The following is a 23350-nucleotide window of genomic DNA, read 5'->3' on the forward strand; positions in this document are numbered from 1 at the left end:
CATTCTTGGCTCTTTGGCAAGTTACTGTGGCAAGTTAAAACATGCTGATGTTATGTTGAAACCCTGAGCAACCTTGACCCACATGTCTATGTTGGGTTCGCACACTTTTGAGAAACCTCAAAGCATTGGGCTTGAGATGCATTACCAGAGTGTGCATCTGGTGTGTCTGCTGGGCTTTATTGGCAACTTATGGTTTATTGCTGGATCACCAGGAAACCCAGTTAAATATAAAATAAGTTCAAACAAACATAAGGATTTTTTCAGCCTTTACAAACAAAATGTGTAATCTTACAACTGAAATATGTTTTTCACACCACTGGAATTTCCCTCAGTACACTGCATAGATGATTGGGTGACTTGACAAAGAAATGTATTCAATTAAACCGTTTCTGGTTCATTACAGTACTTGTATTTTAAAAGACATCTCCACTGTCTTTATCATACGTTTAAGATAAACAGCTCCCTACCAATGTGCCCCATAATCCATTTCATCTTTATCATCCACTAAGTACTTGTATTTCCAGCATTTGGCTAATGCCCTTAGCAGAACAACTTAAAGATTTATCAGTATGACCGTACGTGTGCTCTGGGGACTGACAGGGTCTACCAGCTGAGATAAAGGAACGTTCTTCTGTCTTAACAAAGGTGTTAAATTAATTAATTTTTTTTTTTTTTTACTGTTTCATCAGTGGCCAACCCATGTCTGAAGGTAACCTGCGACTTCCTCTGCCTGCTCAACCCCAGTGGAGCCAGTTGTTCCTGTCCTGAAGGCAAGGCACTGGTGAATGGCTCGTGTACGGACCCCAGCATATCAGGTCAGCCACATCAAAAGAGAATATTCAGAGCGAGCTATTTTCTCAATTTGTCTTCGTGCAAGCTCTGCTGAAAAAGCGCAGGGAAACTCTCCCTTAAGTGGTCTCGGGTTGCTTTGTAAAACCGAAAAAAATGTTCGGATGCGTTTTTTTTCCTCTCCATGGAACCTCCTACCCCAGAGCAAAAGACAAAAAAAAAAAAAAAAAGACATAAGTCAGCTGCCTCGGGACGTGTGGGGCACGGCGCTCTGCTTTACCGGGTTTTGCTCCGTTGTCTTCAAGGTGAGCTGTGCCGACCCCCTTGCGAGAACGGAGGGCGCTGTGTAGCCAATGAGAAAGGCGACTGGCGGTGTTACTGCTGGCCCGATTTCTCTGGAGAGCGCTGTGAAGTCAACCACTGCACAGACTACTGCTTAAATGGAGGCACCTGCACGGGGTCTCCTCTTGGTAAGCAGAACACTTTGGATTGGCTTATTAGGATTCTGCTTCGCCTTCGTTCAAAGATCTCTGCACCGGTTCCCCTCGGGCTGCTCCGTCTATTTGAGTATTACTTTCACCTCAAATGTATGCCAGGCATGTTCATAGGTGGCTAGTTTATTTGACTGACAGGTCTGTTTTCCCTTGAATAGTCATAAACATTCAGGACTTTACATTCAGGGATTTTCAGCCATCCAACGCTCTGCCACCCTTTACTGCAGTATTCAGACATTATGTACAATAACATCAAAGTTTCTAAGAATGACTTTATGAGCAGGCTGTCTAAAAAAGTGGAAGAAAATTGGTGCTGTAGTCTGGGCTATCCATGATGGCTATTACATGGGAATGTTTTCTCAAGGTTGTATACACAATTTCTTTTGGGCCCTCAGTCGAAGATTAGTGAAGAATGAGAGGTCTTTGTCTTTTAGAGAGATTAATGAGAGGTCTTTGGCTGATTTTGTCATTAGCAATATTGTTTCTACAGGTGAGACAATGTTTTTGCTTGTGCCTGAACTAAAATAGTTTTTTCATATGTTCAGTCACATGCTACATTTAGCAAACAAGAATGCAATTATCCCTGTATCCCTCAGTCAGTTATATTTAATGTACTTTGCATGTCACTTGTCTAATAGCTTACTGCTTGATGAATTTTTAGCATTATAGACATTTGAATGTTAAATATGCACAAACATACGCAGGTTGAGAACTGACCACAGGAGAATGACTGGTCAGTCACAAGTATAAGTGCTTCAGTAATTTCCTCAGTAATACTGGTGACATATAGCCTGCGCAGAGACATGTGAATTACATTTATAAAATTGCCTGTCTTTATCTATCTTTTTTCTTTTGTCTGAATTGTTTAATTTAATTGTATGCCCTTTCTTTTATATTTTATTACTTTGTTATCTTCAATTATTTTTCTATTTATACAAAGTACATTTCGCTTTATTTTAATAAATTATTTATGTGTGAGGGGGATTCAGAAACTTCCTGAGGTGATGTATCTCTTGATACATGATGTATTTACTCCTATGTCCATGTGAAGCAAACCGACAGCCCATTGAGACTGTGTTCTTTGGATAACTGCTTACAAGCCACGTGTGATGACAAACTGCGTGTGGAATGATTATAAGGCCCCTAACGTGCTTGTGTGAGGGAATGACCAGACTCACTTTCTCTTAGGGAGACCCACCTGCCGCTGCGCCATGGGCTTCACTGGGCCCAACTGTGAGCGGCGGGTCTGTGATAATTACTGTCTGAATGGAGGGACGTGTGATGTCAGCCAGGGGAACCAGCCCGTGTGCAGATGTTTGGCGGAGTACACGGGCGATCGCTGCCTCTACCGTACGTGTGAGAGTTGGGCCACATTAGAGTTTCTCTGCTTCACCCACACTGCCTCTGCAAGACCTGTTATGGGACACCGTTTTATTTATTTGTTTGTATCTGATGGACAAGCTCGTGAGTCTTTTCTGTGTTGTCACAGTTTTGTGAAGACATACTCACTGGACTAACCACACTCAGGGTGCAGATGGTATTTTTCAGAAACACACACAAAAAAAAAAAAAAACACAAACTGCTTATGTATTAATGGTATAATCTTAAAAGGCATCTGTTAGCTGTCCTTTTCCTTGAGTGTCCGGTTTAATATTCAACCCAGTCCCTATTTTGAATTTATAAAATTGCAAGTATCTTTTCCTTCTTTGAAGCAGACAACAGCAACAGTGTAGAAAAAAAGAAGAAATAATATTTGAACAGAAAGGGCAGTTTGCTGTAAAGAAAGCATTTACACAGCTTCTGCCCACAGAGGATTCTAAATGCCACTGAAACAACCTTGAGGTGTTTCTGAACTCTACTGATAAGACATTTCCTCTCATATAGTAATTGTTATTGTAATTTGTACGAAAACAATTTTATCTGACACCCATTACTGCATTCCCACTGTTGCGCACCCAAGGGGTGATAGTTTCATCTGAGTACTAGATATTCGATGCGGATAATTAAGTCTCATTAAAGCTCTGTAAAATTCCAATTAAACTGGCAGATGATATTGAAGGAATTTGCTTTTAGGAATCCTAATTACACTCACAAGTGATTGTTCTGTATATTTTTTCCCGTGACAGACATCTGTCACCATTACTGTGTAAACTCCAAAGCCTGCACACTGTCGAGCTCGGGTCACGTGGAGTGCGTGTGTCCGGCTCGATTCGAGGGGATCAAATGCGACATTGACAAGTGCCTACGATGCCATGGGGCGCCGTGTATTATCGATGCGGAGACGGGAGACGTGGCGTGCAAGTAGGCATCGGAACCAGCAACACCAGCAAAGGAGACAAAAAAACTCCTTTTTAGAGTTGTTTAAGAGTAAAAACACTACATGGTTGTCAATAATCCACATGGTATTAGTTTTATGAACTCTAGAAAAGTAGCCCATGCATCAAGTCTACCTTTAACTTACTTTAACTCCACTGACACTTTGACCACGCTTGTGACATTGGGAAGACCACAAAGTCATGATTTTTGTCTCGTGCGTCATTCGCATTGGATTTTGATTGATATTGAAATGCTGATACGTTGTTTCACTGTCACTTGGACTCAGACTGTACTCCCTGTATGTCTTGCAGCTGTACCAGTGGTCGAGTCGCATCCAGCTGTCAGCTTTGCGATGGCTACTGCTACAATGGAGGCACCTGTCATCTGGACCCGGACACCAACCTGCCCTTCTGCCAGTGAGTAATGACTAAACAACAATCTTTTTGTCCGTGTCCAAATTCTACCAATTAGACACACACACGGCCCAGTACCTCGGAGAGCCTTGTGAAGTGCTCCACAGACGCAAGAAATCAGACAGACGCATTTCTCATTACTGGGAAGCAGAATAACTCAGCGTGATGGTCGAGTTTAAGAAACTGCTTTAATGCTCATTTTCTACCCAAAATGTTTGCAATCAATCCAATGACACCGTGAATGCTCATGACCCTTAAATCAAGAATCACATGCACTTCCATAAAGTCACAGTTCTGAAATTTGCTGACCTGTGACATAATGTATGACTTTTAACAACATGCAGTCATCTGTCTTAGCCAGTACATCAGATACTGTAAATGGCCAGTCCGTGACGAGGTACAAGGGTCCCTGTAGGCCTGGTGGTTAACAAGAATTAAATTAAGTTACAGTCAGTTCCATTCAGACACCAAGCTGAAACAGAATGTTTATATTCATGGCGAAAAGCTTTGTCATTTTATCAAATAGTCTTTGAGGTTTAAATGACATTTATGACTATGCTTGACATCACAGAAGATAAAATCAATTTCTATGCAAATGATCTTTCTGGGAGGGTAAAAGATCCCAATAATGTAGGATTTATTCACTGGCACTCCCAGGCCCAAAACTGTGCACAGATTTATGGTCCTGTGTGGAGAAATCAAAATGGTTGACATTAAATACTATCAGTGTAAATGAATTTGTAATCCTTATCAAAAGTTCCATTTTAAGCAATGAACCAAACAATGTATTCTCCAGGTCTGTATTAATGTTACAAGCCCTGTGTAATGGACAGCACCTAAGGAGAGAAACCTCTTAAAGACGAAACGCTAACCCATTTAGTACTCTTTAATATCCTAAACTTTAATGAATCCTCTTGACATCATGCTGTTCCTACTTCTTAACATACATGATTTCTTTTACTTTTGCTTTCTGCCTATCTTGTTTTTTCGCTTTTTAGCAAACCATGTTTCATAGCAATGCTGGACTAAATAAGATGTTGCAAATATTTGCATCATTAAATTGGATGTACCGTTAGGGTGGGGTTCTGCATGCATCTGAAATCAGAGGGAAAATGTTCTTTTGTACTTTTCATAGTTAATTAGATGTTAGGATTGTTTTAACCAGGTACAAGTGCATCTCAATAAATTAGAATATCATCAAAAAGCCAATTTATTTCAGTAATTCATTACAAAAAAAATAATTTATCCATTATAAACAGAGTGATTCTTTTCAAGTGTTTATTTCTGTTAATGTACAGCTCTCAATACTTGGCTCGGGAATCACTGCATCAATGTGGCGTGGCATGGAGGCGATCTGCCTGTGGCATTGCTGGGGTGTCACAGAAGCCCAGGTTGCTTTGATAGGAGGCTTCAGCTCATCTGCATTGCTGGTTTTGGTGTCTGTCATCTTCCTCTTGACAATACCTCAGATTCTCTATGGGGTTTAGGTCAGGCGAGTTTGCTGACCAATCAAGCACAGAGATACTGTGGTTATTAAACCAGGTATTGGAACTTTTGGCAGTGTGGACAGGTGCCAAGTCCTGCTGGAAAAATGAAATTTCCATCTCCAAAAAGCTTGTTGGCAGAGGGAACCATGAAGTGCTGTAAAATTTCCTGGTAGACGGCTGCGCTGACTTTGGTCTTCATATAACACAATGGACCTGCACCAGCAGATGACATGGCTCCCCCAAACCATCACCGATTGTGGAAACTTCAAACTAGACCTCAAGCAGGTTGGGTTGTGTGCATCTCCACTCTTCCTCCAGACTCTGAGACCTTGATTTACTTTAATCTGAAAACAACCTTGGACCACTGAGCAACAATCCAGTTCTTTTTCTCCTTGGCCCAGGTAAGACACTTCTGGCGTTGTCTCTTGGTCATAAGTGTGTAACCTGTCCAAGCTGGACGGACTACTTTAACCCCGACTACGCCACCTAGGAGGAAGAGAGCCCTAGGAACTCTTAATAAAATAGTTGTATTTCACCCACAGGTTCCAGATCAGGTGGTGAGCAATCAAAACACTAAAGGATATATTCCACAAATTTATTACAATATAGCATAAAACACAATTGGATCTGCCCTCACAGAAGATGCCGCCAGACAACCTACCAAAAATAAAACCCACCAAAGTAAAACCCACACAGCAAACTAAAATAACCAAAAAGTACACAAACACGTTGCCACTAAAATATAATCCACCACAAATCACACACGGAGTCTACCGGCAACCACCGGAGGGGACGGTCCACACAACACTATACGGAATTAAAATAATAGGATGATAAAAGTCCAGGGGAGGAGTCGATGAGGAGTCCACCACCAATCCAATTGGTCCCGCGTCACCGTTTCGGCCACGTCGCGCTGAAACACAGGAGAACTGGAGCAGTACTCGATCGCAAAAACCACAGCCCACAAGAGCTGTGGAAGCAGTAAATCTCTAATCGCGGCTTTAATTCGCAGCAACTATACTCACGCTTTGCCCGGGAGCAAGCAACGCCTACTCCCAGTGAAGCGGTACACAGCGCAGGTAGAACTCACTCCGGCAGTCTCAACCAGCGGCATCACCCACGGACTCCTCGCTCAGGCGATGTCACTATGGCGTAACCTGATGCCCGCTGTCTGCCGTTCCACAGTCAAACCGACGTGTGTTAGTAATCACTCTTGTCGCGGTTTTTCCAGTTAAAGCAACCCCGGGCGAAACTGCTCCATGTCCTTTAAAAAGCGCGCTCCTCCATTTTATCTTCTGTCCCCATTTATAGGGACAACGTCCAGACTCCTCCCCTCCTAACAGTCCACACCAGGTAACAATCCAATCAATTACAACCAGAATTGCACTGATTAAAACATTGTCACTCCTCACAAGTGGCTTGACCCAAGGAATGCGACAGTTGTAGCCCACGTCCTGGATGTGTGTGTGTGTGTGTGTGTGTGTGTGTGTGTGTGTGTGTGATGGCTCTTGAAGCACTGACTCCAGCAGCGGTCCACTCCTTATGAATCTCCACCAAGGTTTTGAATGGCCTTTTCTTGACGATCATGTCAAGGCTGCGGTTATCCCAGCTGCTTGTGCACCTTTTTTTTCTACTACACTTTTTCATTCCACTCAATTTTTCATTAATATGCTTGGATACAGCACTTGTGTAGCCTACTGAACCAGACTAAGTGGCCATTTTAAATTCTTAGGCCTTTGCAGGTGTTTTGTGTTAATTGTTCACATTTTCTGAGACAGTGACTTTTGGGTTTTCATTGGGTGTGTGTGTGTGTGTGTGTGTGTGTGTGTGTGTGTGTGTGTGTTCACTTTTTGTATCGACTTACTGATGATATTCTAATGTATTGAGATGCACATGTATTTGGGCATTGACAGGATTATTTTTCCCCCAGGTTTATCTTTTGACTCTATAGTTTCAGAATGACACATATTGCGTTGCTGAGCACTATGTTCTAATGAACACTGTTGAAGATTGCCTTTACTGCAACCTAGAAATTATTTTCAGACTTCATCACAGACACGGCTATTGAAATGACCCAAGCTCCAAGCACAATAGCAAGCCGACAGCACCTAATTCTGCCCTTTGGTGAAACATGTACTTAATATTCACACTTTAGCTTGATGGGAACCGCAGCTCGTGCCACAGGTGTGTGACTCATCTCTGGGTTATTCTCCTCACGCCGGTGCAATTTCTTGCAGCTGCACAGCTGGTTTCAAGAACCAGCGATGTGATGAGCTGGCCAACCCCTGTGACTACTACTGTCAGAATGAAGGGATATGCACCATAACCTCCCTTAACAAACCTCGCTGCAAGTAGGTCCCGCATCAGCACCCGCCCCATACTGGCCAAAGATCTCATCTCCACCCTGCTCCATCCTCCAGACGCCCCACACCTGAACGCTCCATCTGCCAGACGCCCCACACCTGGACACGGAGGCGTCTTCCTGGCTTGGTCGTGCTCCCCCATGTCCATCCCACTGTAGAGGCTTCATGGCTAGATGTGCATATTTGGTTGAAACGATGCTGTGCTTTTATAGCATTATGATTTATTACGTAATACATTGTACAGATGTATAATATAATAATTAATTAAACCTTATTTCCTCTGTGCTTTGCATGTGTTCATTCATTCATTTCATTTTCATTACATGCGAGCACTTTAGGACTGGTGTAAAGAAAACTGTAACACGATTCCCACTGTGTTGTTGGTAGAATTTGTGATTTCTCTCCACTTAATGTGATCGTGCTCTATTATCATCAGATGTGTTAACGACGGCCATCAACCATCTGGTTAGCCACGTACATGCCTCCAAGTCAACATTCTTCATTTCCAAACGAGACGGCTCCTCTTGCAGCTTTGCTGTTCGACAACGAGCGAACATGTTCATTTCGCATCATGTGAATTCATCTCCTCTAATGTTCACATCTCCTGTAACGTGCCCGGAATGCGCTGTCTGTTCGCTGCTTAATCCTCCGTGTTCCAGCTGAGCCGATTAGGGTTCGCGATGGTCGTCTGATCGGGCCCCGGGCTCATGGGTGTTATTTTCCCAGGTGCTCAGCCAACTGGTCGGGGACGCAGTGCGAGAGGCCCGCCCCGAAGAGCAGCCGCTCTGACAACACGGCGGGAGGTGAGCTCCGGGGTCTCCCCTCATCACCACTTACACGCCGACCCCGGCCAAACCGCACGCTTGATCTTCGCTCGCACGGTGAACGTAGCACAGGCTTCAGGCAACATGCAAAGCTGGTTTGGGAGGGAAGAGTTTTAGCATTGTGCCCTGTTTGCTGAAAGCTTTTTTTTTTCCTGGCGTTCCTTAGCCGTCGTTTACAGTCTTGGGTCAGTGCATCTGCTGTTTTCATTTAGGTTTGAATTTGTTTTAATGTGGTGCGAGCAGCGTTTGTCAGTGTATTACATCAGATCATGGTGTGAACATTTTCAAGGAAAGTGTTAACTTATGTTTATGTAAAAAAAAAAAACAAACATTCTGTTACAAGATCACACATTGACTTTGAATGGAATCTTTGCAATAAGCATACATTTGCATACAGTGTAAGCAAAGCAGACGTGTTGTTTTTCGAGAATGTATCGGTCCCTCCGTGGCATGATCACACTGACTTAAATCCTGCTTTTTCGTTCCTGCTCTCCACAGGGAGTATAGCCATCATCGTGCCACTGGTCCTGCTGGTCATTCTGATAACCACGGTGGTGGCCGGAGTCTTCATCTGCAGGAGACGTCAGAGGTAATACGGGAACACGGAGGATGTCTGAGAGTTTGAGCGCACTGCAGGCTTTACAGCTCCATCATGGGCAAAAAACATTAGTTTAAAATCCAATAGCTGTATCCTGAAGTGCTTTCAGGTTCACCACATCATAAATATTTACAGTTGGTAGCAACTGGTCTTTTTCCAGTATCTCATAGCAGACATACCACAATCCGAATAGATGCAACGTTTGGAAATGCTAATTGCTGTAAGATACTGATGATAAAATGTATAACGGTAACGTTACAGCCTGCAAGTGTATTTTGCAAGAAAATACCATATTATACCAAAATAAAGCGGAACACCATCAACACTGAATGTCAATTTTAACAAAAGTCCTTGAAGTAAACAAATTTGAATTGCGATTGCAATATGGAGAAGCTAACACGGTCACACAGACCATCCAGGAAGTGCTGCTGAAAATTACAGATGAACATGATCGTGTTGGAGGATGAGGCGTTAATGTCAGCGTAGCGCGAACACAACACTCGAATGAGGGAAAGGGTCCAGTAGAAAACATTTTGGACAGCTATTTAGGCCAAACGCTTACCAGGAGTGTGGGCTGTCTGCCTCTGATATAATTTGAAAATGCCCTTATGGTCCCAGGGGCAAACGAGTACAACGACAGCCCATGACCAACGGCGGCATCAACGTGGAGATCGGAAACCCGTCCTACAACATGTACGAGGTGGACCACGACAACCACGCGGATGCCGGAAGCCTCCTCAAGCCAAATTTCACGCTGGATCCACACAAGGTTCGTGTGTGAGGTGATCGTAGATGTATTATTGTGGTGGCTGAAATGACGAACTCTGAAGGTGCAGATGTCTCAGTTAAGCGTAGGTAAACATCTTACAACAGTGTGGGTATTCACCGCAGAGGAGGAGAGTGTTTATGAAAACGTCAGTCTTGACGCAGAAGCCATCTCCAGCACGTTTTGCATACTTTCATTGAGTGTTAAACTAATACGCATGACTTCAAGTACATTTTTTAAATCTTTACTGATCAAGGCTCCTTTTTCCTAGATGAGCTTCAAAGTAACGTGATTATTTCTACCAACTTGGGAATGTGCTGACAAAACTTTTATTAGCGCTGCTGTGTTGACGAAAAAACACTCACTGCTCCACTGACCTCGTCTTCCTCTGATAACGTGTTGTTCTCCATATACTTTCTGGAGTAACTTATACATACGATATGAGGAGCTTGGGTTGTGGTCTTAGGACAGGCTGCATGTTTGGACAACTTTGAAGACAGTGTGAGTGTGTGTTTTCTAGGGGTGGTGTGTAAAATCCAGTGACCCTGGCACTCTGAACATACACTCTGTCCCTAAAGAAGTTATACCAGGACAGGTGAGGTCCACCGAGTCAAGGATGTGAACCGTTGCATGAATGATGCGTCTTCCGCCGTCACGAGTGCTAGATCATGCATGCGGCTTGTGATTGCCACATCTTTCAACATCGCTCTTTACCTCTACTTATAAAACACAAGAAAATATCCAGATTCATTTTCAGTCACTGTGTATAAATAACACAACATGAGTGTATCTTTTTAGAACACAATCAGATGTGTTCATCAAGCTCTTTCCCTACAGCCTATGAACTACTCCAACCCGATGTATGCCAAGATATACATTGATGGACAGACCTGTCGGAAGCCCGTCATCAGCATCGATGAAAGGAGAGAGCTACTCCCAAAGAAACTAGAAGGGACGATTCGAGAAACCGCCGCATAGCCTGACTTTCCTCTTTCTACACTTTTCTCTTTTCTTTTTTTAATTTTTACGTCAATGTACAAAATGTATAAAACACATGGAGAAAAAGAATTTTCTATTTCTTATCAGGACCTGCTAACTCTGTTAGGTTTGCTTCTGTCTGGCAGCAGCGTTACCTCTCTGTGTCTGTGCTACACACTCCACACGTCACTCTCTGGTCTAGTCCACCCTTCTGTTTCTGCGCTCTTGTTTTCCTTATACATACATATACCGCACTGCACTATATTCAAAGCTGCTGATTTGGGAATTACTATCCATAACAAAATTATTACGGTAGCAAATGTTTATATTATATATATATATATATATATATATATATATATATATTACACACGCACAAACCTTTTTTCCTCCTATAACTACATATTTATGTATTTGCATTATTATGTTGGCTTATTGGCTCATTGCCTTTTTTTATCCTGTTGTTTACTCCATGTCCCTTGAGTAAGACTTTCCTACTTCATTTCCTATCAATATTCGACTCGTTTGTAGTTAAAGGATGCGTTACAAATGTATCTTTTCTTTGTGTCGGTTCTAGAGAGAGTGTTTGCTTCTCTGTTTGATACACGTTTTGTCCATCTTTGTCTCTACAGAGGGCTACTGATATCCATTGCATTAGACCTTAATTCATGACTTCTGGTCTTTGGTTATATATTGTGTGCTTAAAATAACAAACTGCCCTGTTATATTTGTCCCTTTTGTTTTGAGTGATATTGCTTTCTATCACTGAAGATAATGCTGCAAATATGTAATGCTGTCTGGTCATCCAACTCAACCACATGACATGTAGGAGGAGTCCAGGACTTATTGGGAAGTTTGAGAGAATACATCCCTATCTATCTTTGACAACACCTTTTTACAAGGTGAATTTAGCCTTGTGGTAACAAACAGCTATCCATCTGGTGTACTTAATTAAAAGTTGTCTAATACGTGAAGGACACTTGGAGTAATTCATCTTGTTTGAAGTCTTGCTTGTCAAAAGGCAACTAAAACTCACCAAAACTGGTTGTTACTGATCCACGTTAGTGACGGCTGAATTAAGTTACTAATGGGCGGCTCTCGTCATACAGGATGTGACAGAGGATTCAATCGAACTTTATTGGTATGGAAAGTTTACAGTACTATGAATGAAATGCTTTTGTCTGTTACTTTAAGAAAGGGATGTTAATAAGATACAGTACAACAGATTTTATAATTTTGTATTTGATTTATATGTTAGTCAGCTGCTCGTATTTTGGAAAAAATGTATTAAATGTAAGTACTTTTTATATAAAAAATAAATCAATATAAAATAAAGGCATTTTATTTCCATTTCAACTCTGTGGGTGGTGATTTGTGTGCGAGTTGAGCAATGTATTTTCTCTTGTACAATAAGCACCACATGCACAATGCATGAAGCATGGCGGTAGCGGCAGAGGTGAGCTAGTGCGTCTAAGACTGCGGCAGGAAGGAGCCGCGAGACAGGATGCAGGAGCGAGGATGCATTTTAATAAAAGCGACGAAAGCCAACAAACAAACATGGGAGCTAACAAGACCCAACTAAACAAGCACACACCAAGAGGATTGAGGAAAGCCAGCCAAACCAAGAAATGGGAACAGAAGATTAACCAAAGAACCTGACACAGACAATACACACTAAGAGATGACAGAAATGTGGAGCATGAGGGGAGAAAAATGGGAGGGGCCCAGCAGCAAAACAAACCCAAAGCACATGGCAAAGAAACCAAACGACACAAAGCAGATAAAGATGGTGCCATGGGAACCACAACGCTAGAGGCGCAACCATGACAGAACGTAATGCAGTTTGTTATTTTAAAGAAAATGTCATGGCTTCTGTCTCCTGTCCACATGACCACATTTTAAGCTGTAGGAGCGTTCACTTTCGGGTGTTGGAAAACACTATATTTCTGTCTTCGACACAATTGTTTATTGTGTTTATTATAATGCACCTTTTTAAGGCTCCCTGCAGTACAGCTGTGAGCTGTAACGTCTGTTTCTCCGAGCCTAAGATTACACTTGCCAAGTACGGTAAAGTCTTGCTGAGGGCAGTGTGAGTGCAGCCCTGGTGGGCATGACTCATCTTTAAAAAGCATGTTTACATCAGGTAAATGTACGTGGGAACCAGCCCTCATCTTTTACAAACATTTCAACGAAACTCCAAGAGTAGTGACATGTCAGCACTCTGATGTACATTTATAGTGAATAAAAGCCAAGGCAGCAGGCTGTTGCATTGCTGCAAACAACACAATAATACAGTTAGGATCAGGACGAGGTAGCGTGAATGATCATGGCAGGAGATGCTGTTCTTAATAAACACCGTCAGTGCCCAGGGCCACCGTTTAGAAAGCCTGAAATTGAGTGCAGGGATTGTTGGTGTCCGTAAATCAACCATTTAAAAATAAAGTCTCGATTCTAAATCTGAATTCCTGCTCCCTGCGGCTTTGAACGTGCCAGCCTACGTGTGAAAATAAGTATGTTGAGTCATATGTTTTGAGGCCTGGCCTAGAATCATGTGGTCCCACAGTGCATCAGGAAGCCCCCTGTAATTCTACACTTCACAGGGAACTCTGGATGTTAAACAAGCTCCACTTTCATAGAAAAGGCACTTTTTACAAGTTGAATATTAGGAATATTATTTGTAATTGAATAAACTTGCCTATGCTCCAGTAAAAATTGGGATTCCTATAGAAGGTTGTAATGTTCCCATTAGATCATTTATATTCACTGGCTTGCCAAACTTGCTAACTTGATCTTATAACTGTTTGTCAAAGTGATGCATTGCCATTTGATCCATAACCAATACATGTTGGTGATGTCAAAGTAGGTTTTTCCCCCAGGATACCTAATGCATAATGATACAATCTTAAAAGAACAGTCCCTTATTACACTTCAGTATCAAGAATATGTAATGTATGCTACGTTCTACCTTTTCAGGTCAGTTCCTTTGTAAAATGGTTTTATGATTCCAAAAAAACAGCATCCATGTTCTTTAAGTGCCTCATTTGCACATACTACAAAAAGCAGTGACAGTGCATAATATTTCTGTCCTTTTTCCCTTACTGTGGATAACACATTAATCCTCATTTGAGGTGACATTATCTGGGTAAAAAATCCTGGCATGGATGGTTCTAATCCTGTTAATAAGATAACAAAGCCCATTCTAAGCAAGGCACGATTTCATACTAACCACAAAGCTTTGTGATTTTCAGTTTCCCATGGGTGTTGTTCAGGAACAAAGATGATTTTCTATTTCTTGTGCAGTTTACTGCACTTAACATGATGTCTTACATGTTTGTTCTGTCTGCATATTTCTCTGCGTTTAACTAGGCATGCTGCAGAAAGATTGTTCTTTAGAAGTTCATATTTAATTGCATTGTCTGATCACATCTCACAAATTCACTGAAAATGACAAAAAGATTGAATATCTTTTTCTGTTTTGATGTACAGTACATTTAAGTGTTCAATATAACATTTTAACTATAGATCACAGAATCACTCTAATGGCTGTTTTATTGAGTGGGTTAGTCAGGTGTTCTCTGGCACACATAAAAGGCATCTGTCTGCAATTTTTCCCACATTATGGGTCCATAGTTTTATTATCATATATCACCCCACAATTTTTATCTTTGGCAATATCATCTTCCCTAACCAATCTTGGCTTTGTTAGAGATAATTGTAATCTAACACACCAGTAACTCTCCAAATTGAAAATCAGTCATCTCCCTATCCTGTGAAAATCACCTGATACAGAAGTGAATGTGCTGAAAAAGAAAAATGATAGCAATCTACTTTGAAGCTTCTTTTTCATGGTAAAGGTTCAGAAATGATGACATCAAAGGAACCCATCACTGGTTTATTAATTGGGGTGGATGGTTTTATTCATCCTATGAAATTTGGAAATTCAGAGTTCGTCAGGACAATCGTTCTTGTGTGAATGTGTGCAAATACTGGAGAGAAATGAAAAATGAAAAACTATGTGGATATCACATTTCTACATCTCCAATTTGTATTTTGTGTGTTACAGGGAGGGGGAGGGTAGTTAGAACTGAAGGGATCACACAACCAGAAAGTAACATAACAGATGTTGATGTCTACATGTACCTTGGAAACTCACAGATGGAAACAAAGCAGCTATAGTCAAATAGCTACAGAGAGTGAGGCAGGTCCTGAGAAGTCAGCTGAGTGGAAAGATCAAGATCTGGGCTATCAGAACCTATGCTGCACCAGTGATCAGATACCTTGCTGGCATAGTAAACTGACCAAAAGAGGAGATAGAAGCCACTGACATCAAGACAAGAAAGCTCGCAACGCACAGAAGGTTTGATCCCAAATGCAGCACTCTGAGACCACACTGTACGTAAGAATGAGGGGGAGTGAAGAGACTTGAGTATCAGATCCACTATCCAGCATGAAGCTTCAAAGATCCAGGAGTCTACCAAGAACAAGGTTCCAAGTGATGAAGTGCTTAGTGTGTATCTCAGACATCAGAGACCTGAGGCGGATGGGAATGAGGAGAAGCAGGAACCATCATGGGAGGATAAACCCCTTCATGGTATGTACCACAGGCACATAATGGAAGTGACTGAGATGGGCAAATCCTACCAATAGCTGAAAAGGGCTGGATTGAAAGACTGTAGAGGCACTAATCACGGCAGCACAGGAACACACTCTACACGCAAGTTCAATAGATGCTGGAATCTACTGAACCAGGCAGAATTTCTAATGCAGGATGTTCAAACATGCCCCTGATACATCCAGCACAGAACAACAGGCTGCAAGACGCCCCCCCCCCCCCCCCCCCCCCCCCCCCCCGTCGCAGTATACCCATGACGTCACATGTCAACGCCCCGTCGCCGTATTCCCATGACGTCACATGCCCCGCCCCCCGGTCTTCTCACCTTTTTAACCCCTGACCCATTTTCATGCCTGTAGCTGCCATGGTCACCACCCATCTCCAACCTCCCATATACTAATGTGACACAAATAGGAAGTTAATATCCCACATTCCCACTTTATTTAGATTCCATATATACATACGTTGCCTGGTCTGATGAGTCTCGATTTCTGCTGCAACATTCGGATGGTAGGGTCAGAATTTGGCATCAACAACATGAAATGATGGACAGTTCAGGCTAGTGATGGTGGTGCAATGGTGTGGGGGATATTTTCCTGGCACACTTTGGGCCCATTAGTACCAATTGAGCATCATGTCAGCCTACCTGAGTATTGTTGCTGACCATGTCCATCCCTTTATGACCACAGTGTACCCATCTTCTGATGGCAACTTCCAGCAGTATAATGCGCCATGTCATAAAGCGCGAATCATCTCAGACTGGTTTCTTGAACACGACAATGAGTTCACTGTACTCGAATGGCCTCCACAGTCACCAGATCTCAATCCAATAGAGCACCTTTGGGATGTGGTGGAATGGGAGATTCGCATCATGGATGTGCAGCCGACAAATCTGTAGCAACTGCGTGATGCTATCATGTCAATATGGACCAGACTCTCTGAGAAACGTTTCCAGTATCTTGTTGAATCTATGCCACGAAGGATTAAGGCAGGTCTGAAGGCAAAAGGGGGTCCAACCCGAGACTAGCAAGGTGTACCTAACAAAGTGGCCAGCGAGTGTATAAAGTACTCTAAGATGTTTTTTCCCCGAAGTCTCTGTACTGTAAATCTTGAATTGAAGCAGCACAGTCTCGGCTTTAAAATGTCATAAAGTCCTCACTTCATAATACGTGTCTTCCTTCCACCGACGTTGCCCTTTCTGTTTTGAACAATTCATAATAATAAAATGTCATACATTTCCTAATTTGTAACACAGTCCATGTTAGATAAGAGCCAAATATTACATTATATTCTGTACTCTTGGAACTTGGAAACCCAAAAGGTTATGAAATAAAAACTACATCTTAAAACTTGCACAGCTGCTGAAATACCTCTGTCCAAAATGTGCTGATCCTCTAGAAACCTAGACTACCTCGCTGTGAGTTTTATAGATTTATCACTCCGTTATCATTTCGGATTGTAGATCAGTGTGTTAAAACATAAATGCTGCATTGTTGACTGTTCATATATATTTGATGTGCTTCAGAAAAACACTAATGACATCACATTTTCTACAGTAGCTCCCTTTTAGCACATTTTGCTAATATGCGCTCACCCCTGCAAAGGCATTAAAGTCTGAATAAAGAGAACAGACCCTACTGTAGTCGCACCGAGCCAGACTCTTCCAGGCCTACAGACAGACCAAACGTACTGTACATTTGTGAACACACCTGTATAATTGCATTTCAAATGAGCTTCAGGATTCCTGCTTCCTCTCAGACTCTGACAAATGATTTATTTGGGTAGCTGTAACCTGCACAAAGAAATGGGGTAAATTGGATTTCCTTTCCCATATCATATCCTCCCTCGAGCAGACAGTGATTAGGTCACTGTTTGGACTCTCATTTCCCCTTGGGTATGGTGCATTTCACAAGGTTTTGTGCTGGGATCATGGTTGAATTTGTGAACTTGGAAATCAGAGCACCTGTGGATAAGTCTGTTGTAGCCTTTCCACAATGCAGGAAGGCTTTAAGGAATCATGATGGAGGTGCGTGATTATGTTTCTCCAGAGGCCCAAATGCTCTCTTTGAAGACTTTGTGTCAAGGACACTGGAAATGTGTGTGATGCAATAGTTCTGCGCCACAAAAGCCTTCATCTTGCAATACTGTTCATTTTTTGTAGCCTAACTCTGAAAGATTATTTTGACACAATTTGAGCAGTATACCAATAAACAAATCTGTTAAACTAAATCGAAATCGAATAACTTCCTCTTCATCCTACAGACTTTTTTACACAGACTGTATTGTACACAGCCTGGCCCATTGTTATACTGAGCTGTTATGGTCAGAGCGGTTCTTGTGCATCTGAGTCTACATTACTAAACTGGATTTTACAAAGGAGTTTTTTTTCAATCCCATAAATCTTTAAATGCCCCTGTTTAAAATAGCTATGCCTTTGGCACAATGGAAAAGACAGAACATGAAACCAATTCCTGCTATTGCTGCACTAAAAAATCTTGGCGTAACTATGGAGTATGATGAGATTAGATTTGGATAGCAAATGCAAAAATATCTATTAAAGAGGTAAGAGAAATAACAACTGAAAAACAACCAATATACCATGAATGCAATTGTTGGCTTGTCACTTGCAAACAAATTAAACTTATAATTAAAATTGAATGTGTTGCTTAGAAATGGTGACAGAGGTATTAGGTAATTTAAAAGTGTCTTACATTTTGAGGAGACCGTGGTTTCAGATGGAAGAAATTACAGTTGCACACGGCACTGAACACACATTGAGGATCATGTACAGCTAACGCAAATGAACACTGTTGCTTTGGTTGTGCACTGTGTCAGCGTATGTATGAATGTTGACAGTGGGTTTCACAGTGTATACACATGAATTGTTTGAGATCCTAGAAACGTACTATCCCAATACACCCTCTAAGAGTTCAATATCTGGGACTATGGCTGGGTTCAATCAGGTGCATACAGACTCTGTGCGGGAACAGGTTCAAGCTAAGTAATGCATCAATCCATAATAATTCATTTGGCAAAATTATTTTTTTTCAAGCAAGCAAAAAGCCGCATGTAAATACAGCTAGCCTGCATGTTAAACTGCTTGGGGCTGATGCAAGGAGTGAAGTTTCACAGCTTAGTATATAGTGCAGAAATGAGTCCAGTGCAGGAGAATGAAGCAAGTCCTTCTGCAGCAAAATATGGAGGCTTCTGTGTGCACTTCAAGTAATGACCATAGAGACATCACTTTGTTAGAGGAGTTACAACTAGTGAGCCTACCTGCTCACTGAGGTCTTCTAATGTTGCCATCTCTCCTTCCTGAAGTGTAAATTGGCCTCTGCAGGGGGCAGATCCTTAAGCATCTTTGCCCCAAAATGATGGCATGCCTTACCTCAATCTCTCAGTCTCTGTCCCTCACTGTCCCTTTGAAATCTGAACTCAAAACATATCTTTTCTCTTAACATTTCCATTCTTTGATGCAATGACTACAGTAGTTTGTGTTGACCTTGTCTTACGTCTGCACTGTCCTGATGTCTTGTGTTATGTCTGTACTGTCCTGTTGTCTTCTGTTATGCCTGTATTGCTTTCATCTGTTGAGTTTGTTTGTTTCCTTTATGGAAAGTGACCTTGACCATGACCTTGATAAAATCATTACACATATCAAACTTACTATTCTAGAAATAAATCAACATATTCCAATACTCCAATATAAATAGTTGATTTATTAAGGGTGTAAAACACATAAAACCTAGTCAGATTAATATCAGATATTATCAGATATCACCTGTAAATGGGGGTAGGGTCATTCTGGCTATACTATATTTTTTGTAAAAGTAAATGTGCCATATTTGTCAATTGTGATTTTTTAAAATCAAATTAAACACTTTTTACCCATCTGTGTAGTTAGAATACACACATACATACACACACACACCCTAGTTGATTACTAGGGTGCTGTGTTGTACACAAGGTGTGGTGTTTTCAAGAAGAGGTTCTTTGTAGCTCAAGGGAGATAGAAATGTGATAATCCTTATAGGTAGGAATTTGACTTCATACTGGTGTTTATGAACGCCATTGCCATCTTGCTCTTAAGAGAAATATTAAGGGAATGATCTTTGCACACATGCCACACTTCTGTCCCTGAGCGTTCCCTGTTACCATGGCTACCTGTCTGACTTCCATCTTTTTTAGTGTCTGTTCAGTTTCCTTGGCTACTGATCTCCTCCCTAAGTTTCCATCTGTTCTCTGTTAGTCTCATTAGTCTTCGTATTTAAATCGTCCACTCCCCCTTTGCTGGTCATTCTCTTGAGTTCTCTCCTATCTCCATAGTCCCTCATGTTATTGTTGGGTCTCTGGTTCTCACAATCTTTCATTATCTCTCTTATGTCTCGTTCTGTTATGCTTCTTGGGTTTCGGTTTTCTCTGTGTTCAGTCCCCATTGATTCTCTCTGGTTTATGTAATTAATTAAATTCTCTTTCATTTGTTTATCTCAGTTCTTCTTTCTCATGGGTTATGGTGAGGTCTCTGTATACGACAACCTATACTCCCTCATACAAGTCTTCTGCACTTGTGTTTGCCCTTGACCTCACGAACATTACAGTGCACATGATCTTGGCTCTGAAATGGTCTCATATCCTTTCATATATATGACCGTACAGAGCAATCATTGGACATATTGACTCCCATAATGGAATGGTAAATCCCACACCATTACAGGTTTATGAGGTGGGTTCAAGACTTTGGCTTTCTCCAAATTCTGTGTGTATGTAGGAAAAGTTCATTAGACCATATTAAATTCAGGTGTTTACAAATGCCATGCCTCCAAATACACATTTTGAAGCTTACAACATATAGTGGTTGGTACATAATTTGTTGATTTTTGAAGCTGCAGTTTTAGGTCAGTTTAGTATCTATCGTAACATGTTAACATGTGCATCTGCCCTGTTTGACCATGAGGCTGAGGAAGGTTCTCTGCCTTCTGGCATTTTGTGATTTTGGACAGCGGTTTTCACAACCGCTGCACCTGTGTTTCTGGCACCAAGTTTTTGGTCTCGCTGGGCTTCTGTTAGTTACTGTTGCTATGAAAGTTCAAATATTAAAGTTCTGGTTGTCACACCTAATTTAGTAGTGCAAACAAGACTGCTGAACTAAGACCACTGTCATTATAATTGTGTTTGCTACTCTTTAACCCAGCGCACACCCTTCCCATTTATAACTGATTACTCATCGAAAAGCTTCACCCAACCTTCAGTTATTTGATTTTTTTCCCCTGTAAGAAGCAATGTTTCACAGTCAGAATGTTTTCTAGTAAGAATATTAATGACAATGAATATTAAATCATGGATTTAGTCTGTGTCTGATGGATATGATATTCATAGGTGAACTCAATTATACAGACTAGGTAACAATAATGTTGCTGTTGTCCAAAGGAGGCATAGACTACAGTAAATAACTGAACTGTCAGAAATAGGCCACATGGTCCTACAGCCTAAACACATGAATCATTTTTATTATCACAACCTATAAGTCTCTGCATTGTCCAAAGAGAAAAAAATAGACTTCCAGTAGTCATTGTTTGTATGCAGGTGATATTTCTGCTGTCAGGATTGTAAGCCTCTTCATCCACCAGGTAGTTGAGTTCTCCCTCAGAGTCAGTTGGTATCAGTGAACTGCTCTAAAGTTTATTTTGGTCAGTGTGGCCCCGATGAATTAGATCCCCCACAGAAGGCACAACAAAGTGGCGATGCTCATCTGCAGATGCAGTGTAAAAAAAAAACTAAATAAATAAACACCTGAGAAAGGGATAGACTTTGACAGACTGAAAAAGATAAGACACAAGCTCCAAGATAAACATCATCAGAGAAATCCAGCCAACATTTCATTTATGCAGTAATGTATGACCTTTAAATAGGAAATTGTTTTTTTAAAAAAAAAAGCAATTAGCAATTGCTATTCTGAAGATGCAATCAGAAATTTCAAAGAGAATACTTTTTTTTTTTATTATCAGTAGTCCTCCCCACGCTGGTGAGGAATCCAAACTGCTCAAAATGCAGCCGAGCATCTCGCCCTCTCTGTCTCACTCCAGGCAATAGGACGAAACAGCAGGGATGTTGATGGACCAAAGCACAGCCTAATGTCTGTGTTCTGATCAGCTGCACCTCAAAACACTGGAGCACAAACGCCTGCTGATGTCATTTTTACATTCTAGGACCATCTTTTAATCTGTGTGGCCTCACTGCCAGGCGTGAAAAGGTGAAACATCAATACATATTAGCATTAGTAATGTACACTTTGGCTGTATTTAGCAAAATAACAGCAGCAAATAACATTAGCATGTAGTATTCTGTCAGACCAGGCACATTTTTAAAAATCACTGAAATAAGTGTAACGGAGAAAAAGGTTTTGTAACAGTAAACTGTTTCATATTGTTTTCTCATAGTTTTGTCTGACAATAGTTGCACTGTTGCCATGGGAGGAATGATACCTGGCTATCCTAGCTAGGCGTACTGCAACGAACAAGGTCTGTGGATGCCCTGAGGTTCAAGGTAAAATTGAATATGACAGACCAAATTAAACTTTCAAACCAAAGAAACACATCCCGAATCATTTATTTGGCAATCTTTCAAAAACCCTCAAGATATCAGTTAATTAAAATTTAACCTTAGCTGATCTACTTGCACCCTTGAGCAGAGGCCTTGAACAGATCTCCATTAGCTCTGCCTTGAGTACATTTATAATCATATTATACCTCAGAGATTCGTTTCCTAGTAGTACCCGGTCATTTCTGAGACTTTTTTATTTTGCACTGAGCAGCACCAGCTGTAAATCTGCAACGGCCTTTATTACTAGAACTGTCAAAGAGAATCCAGGGACTAGAATTTTACACCTCCCCTGAATTTCACAGACACTTCTAAGATGTGCAGCCATTTCAAATAAAATGGGCCTAAATATATCCAGTCTTGACTCTGCGATACTTAGCAGTGGTTGGAAGGCCTATTTTTTTTTTTACAAGTCTATCTGTCTTTTCATTGTAATTATACATAGGATAAGATTTCAAACATCCTGTGACATTAAAGTTTCTGGGTCTGGCCCACTCACGTCACAATAGACAGCCACAATAGACAGCCTCACGAGCTCTTGATGGAACTCATCAAATAGTCACCTTCCTCCATCACTGTTTCACTAAATTAAGCCCCCCAACATTTCCAGGAGGCTCTGCAGTGAGGTCCCAGTCGCCACTGCCAGCTCACGTTTGAACCAACTACACACAAAAACCTCTTTAAATGGAACTCACACAGGCCTCCCTCATGACTACGCCATACCCAGCCCCAACTACACCCTTAACGCATGCTCAGTGTCACCAGTTCCATGTGGAGTTTGTGTACTACACCAACAGCGCACACTGTGTTAATCATCTATATTTACCCACTGTGCTGTCCCCGTGCAGCCAATTACTTCCCAACACGTAAAATCCATACTGGCTTCAACAGTGACTAAGACTGTACCCAGCCCCACTGGCACTATTATGGAGTACTCAGTGGTGCTGGTTCCATATCGGCTTTACCTACTACGCCATCAAGCATTCCTCAACAGCAGATTCGGAAAGGCCGCAAAGTTGACTAAAGCCTTAATCCAGGCTGGAAATGCATGGTCAGTGTAACCAATTCCATCTAGATCCATCACTCTAGACACGACGACGACGACACAACAAT

At 41.5% G+C, this 23350-nt stretch overlaps 1 protein-coding gene across 6 annotated transcripts in view; it reads left to right on the plus strand.

Moving 5' to 3' along the window:
• Positions 1 to 12358, plus strand: part of lrp1bb (low density lipoprotein receptor-related protein 1Bb) — a 211034-nt gene extending 198676 nt beyond the window's left edge. For 4 of the 6 annotated variants that reach the window (XM_077001727.1, XM_077001728.1, XM_077001732.1 and 1 more), the window contains 11 exons: positions 690 to 815; positions 1095 to 1259; positions 2472 to 2633; positions 3410 to 3584; positions 3911 to 4015; positions 7737 to 7850; positions 8589 to 8665; positions 9185 to 9275; positions 9903 to 10053; positions 10571 to 10645; positions 10888 to 12358. In XM_077001727.1, the coding sequence (XP_076857842.1) occupies positions 690 to 815; positions 1095 to 1259; positions 2472 to 2633; positions 3410 to 3584; positions 3911 to 4015; positions 7737 to 7850; positions 8589 to 8665; positions 9185 to 9275; positions 9903 to 10053; positions 10571 to 10645; positions 10888 to 11028 (1382 nt within the window). In that variant the 3' untranslated portion in view covers positions 11029 to 12358. The remainder of the gene's footprint in view (positions 1 to 689; positions 816 to 1094; positions 1260 to 2471; positions 2634 to 3409; positions 3585 to 3910; positions 4016 to 7736; positions 7851 to 8588; positions 8666 to 9184; positions 9276 to 9902; positions 10054 to 10570; positions 10646 to 10887) is intronic. The other 2 variants (XM_077001729.1, XM_077001731.1) reach the window with 2 other exon arrangements.
• Positions 12359 to 23350: the final 10992 nt, after the last annotated feature.

This window comes from Brachyhypopomus gauderio, chromosome 4 (assembly GCF_052324685.1).
Source record: "Brachyhypopomus gauderio isolate BG-103 chromosome 4, BGAUD_0.2, whole genome shotgun sequence".
Lineage (NCBI taxonomy): Eukaryota > Metazoa > Chordata > Actinopteri > Gymnotiformes > Hypopomidae > Brachyhypopomus > Brachyhypopomus gauderio.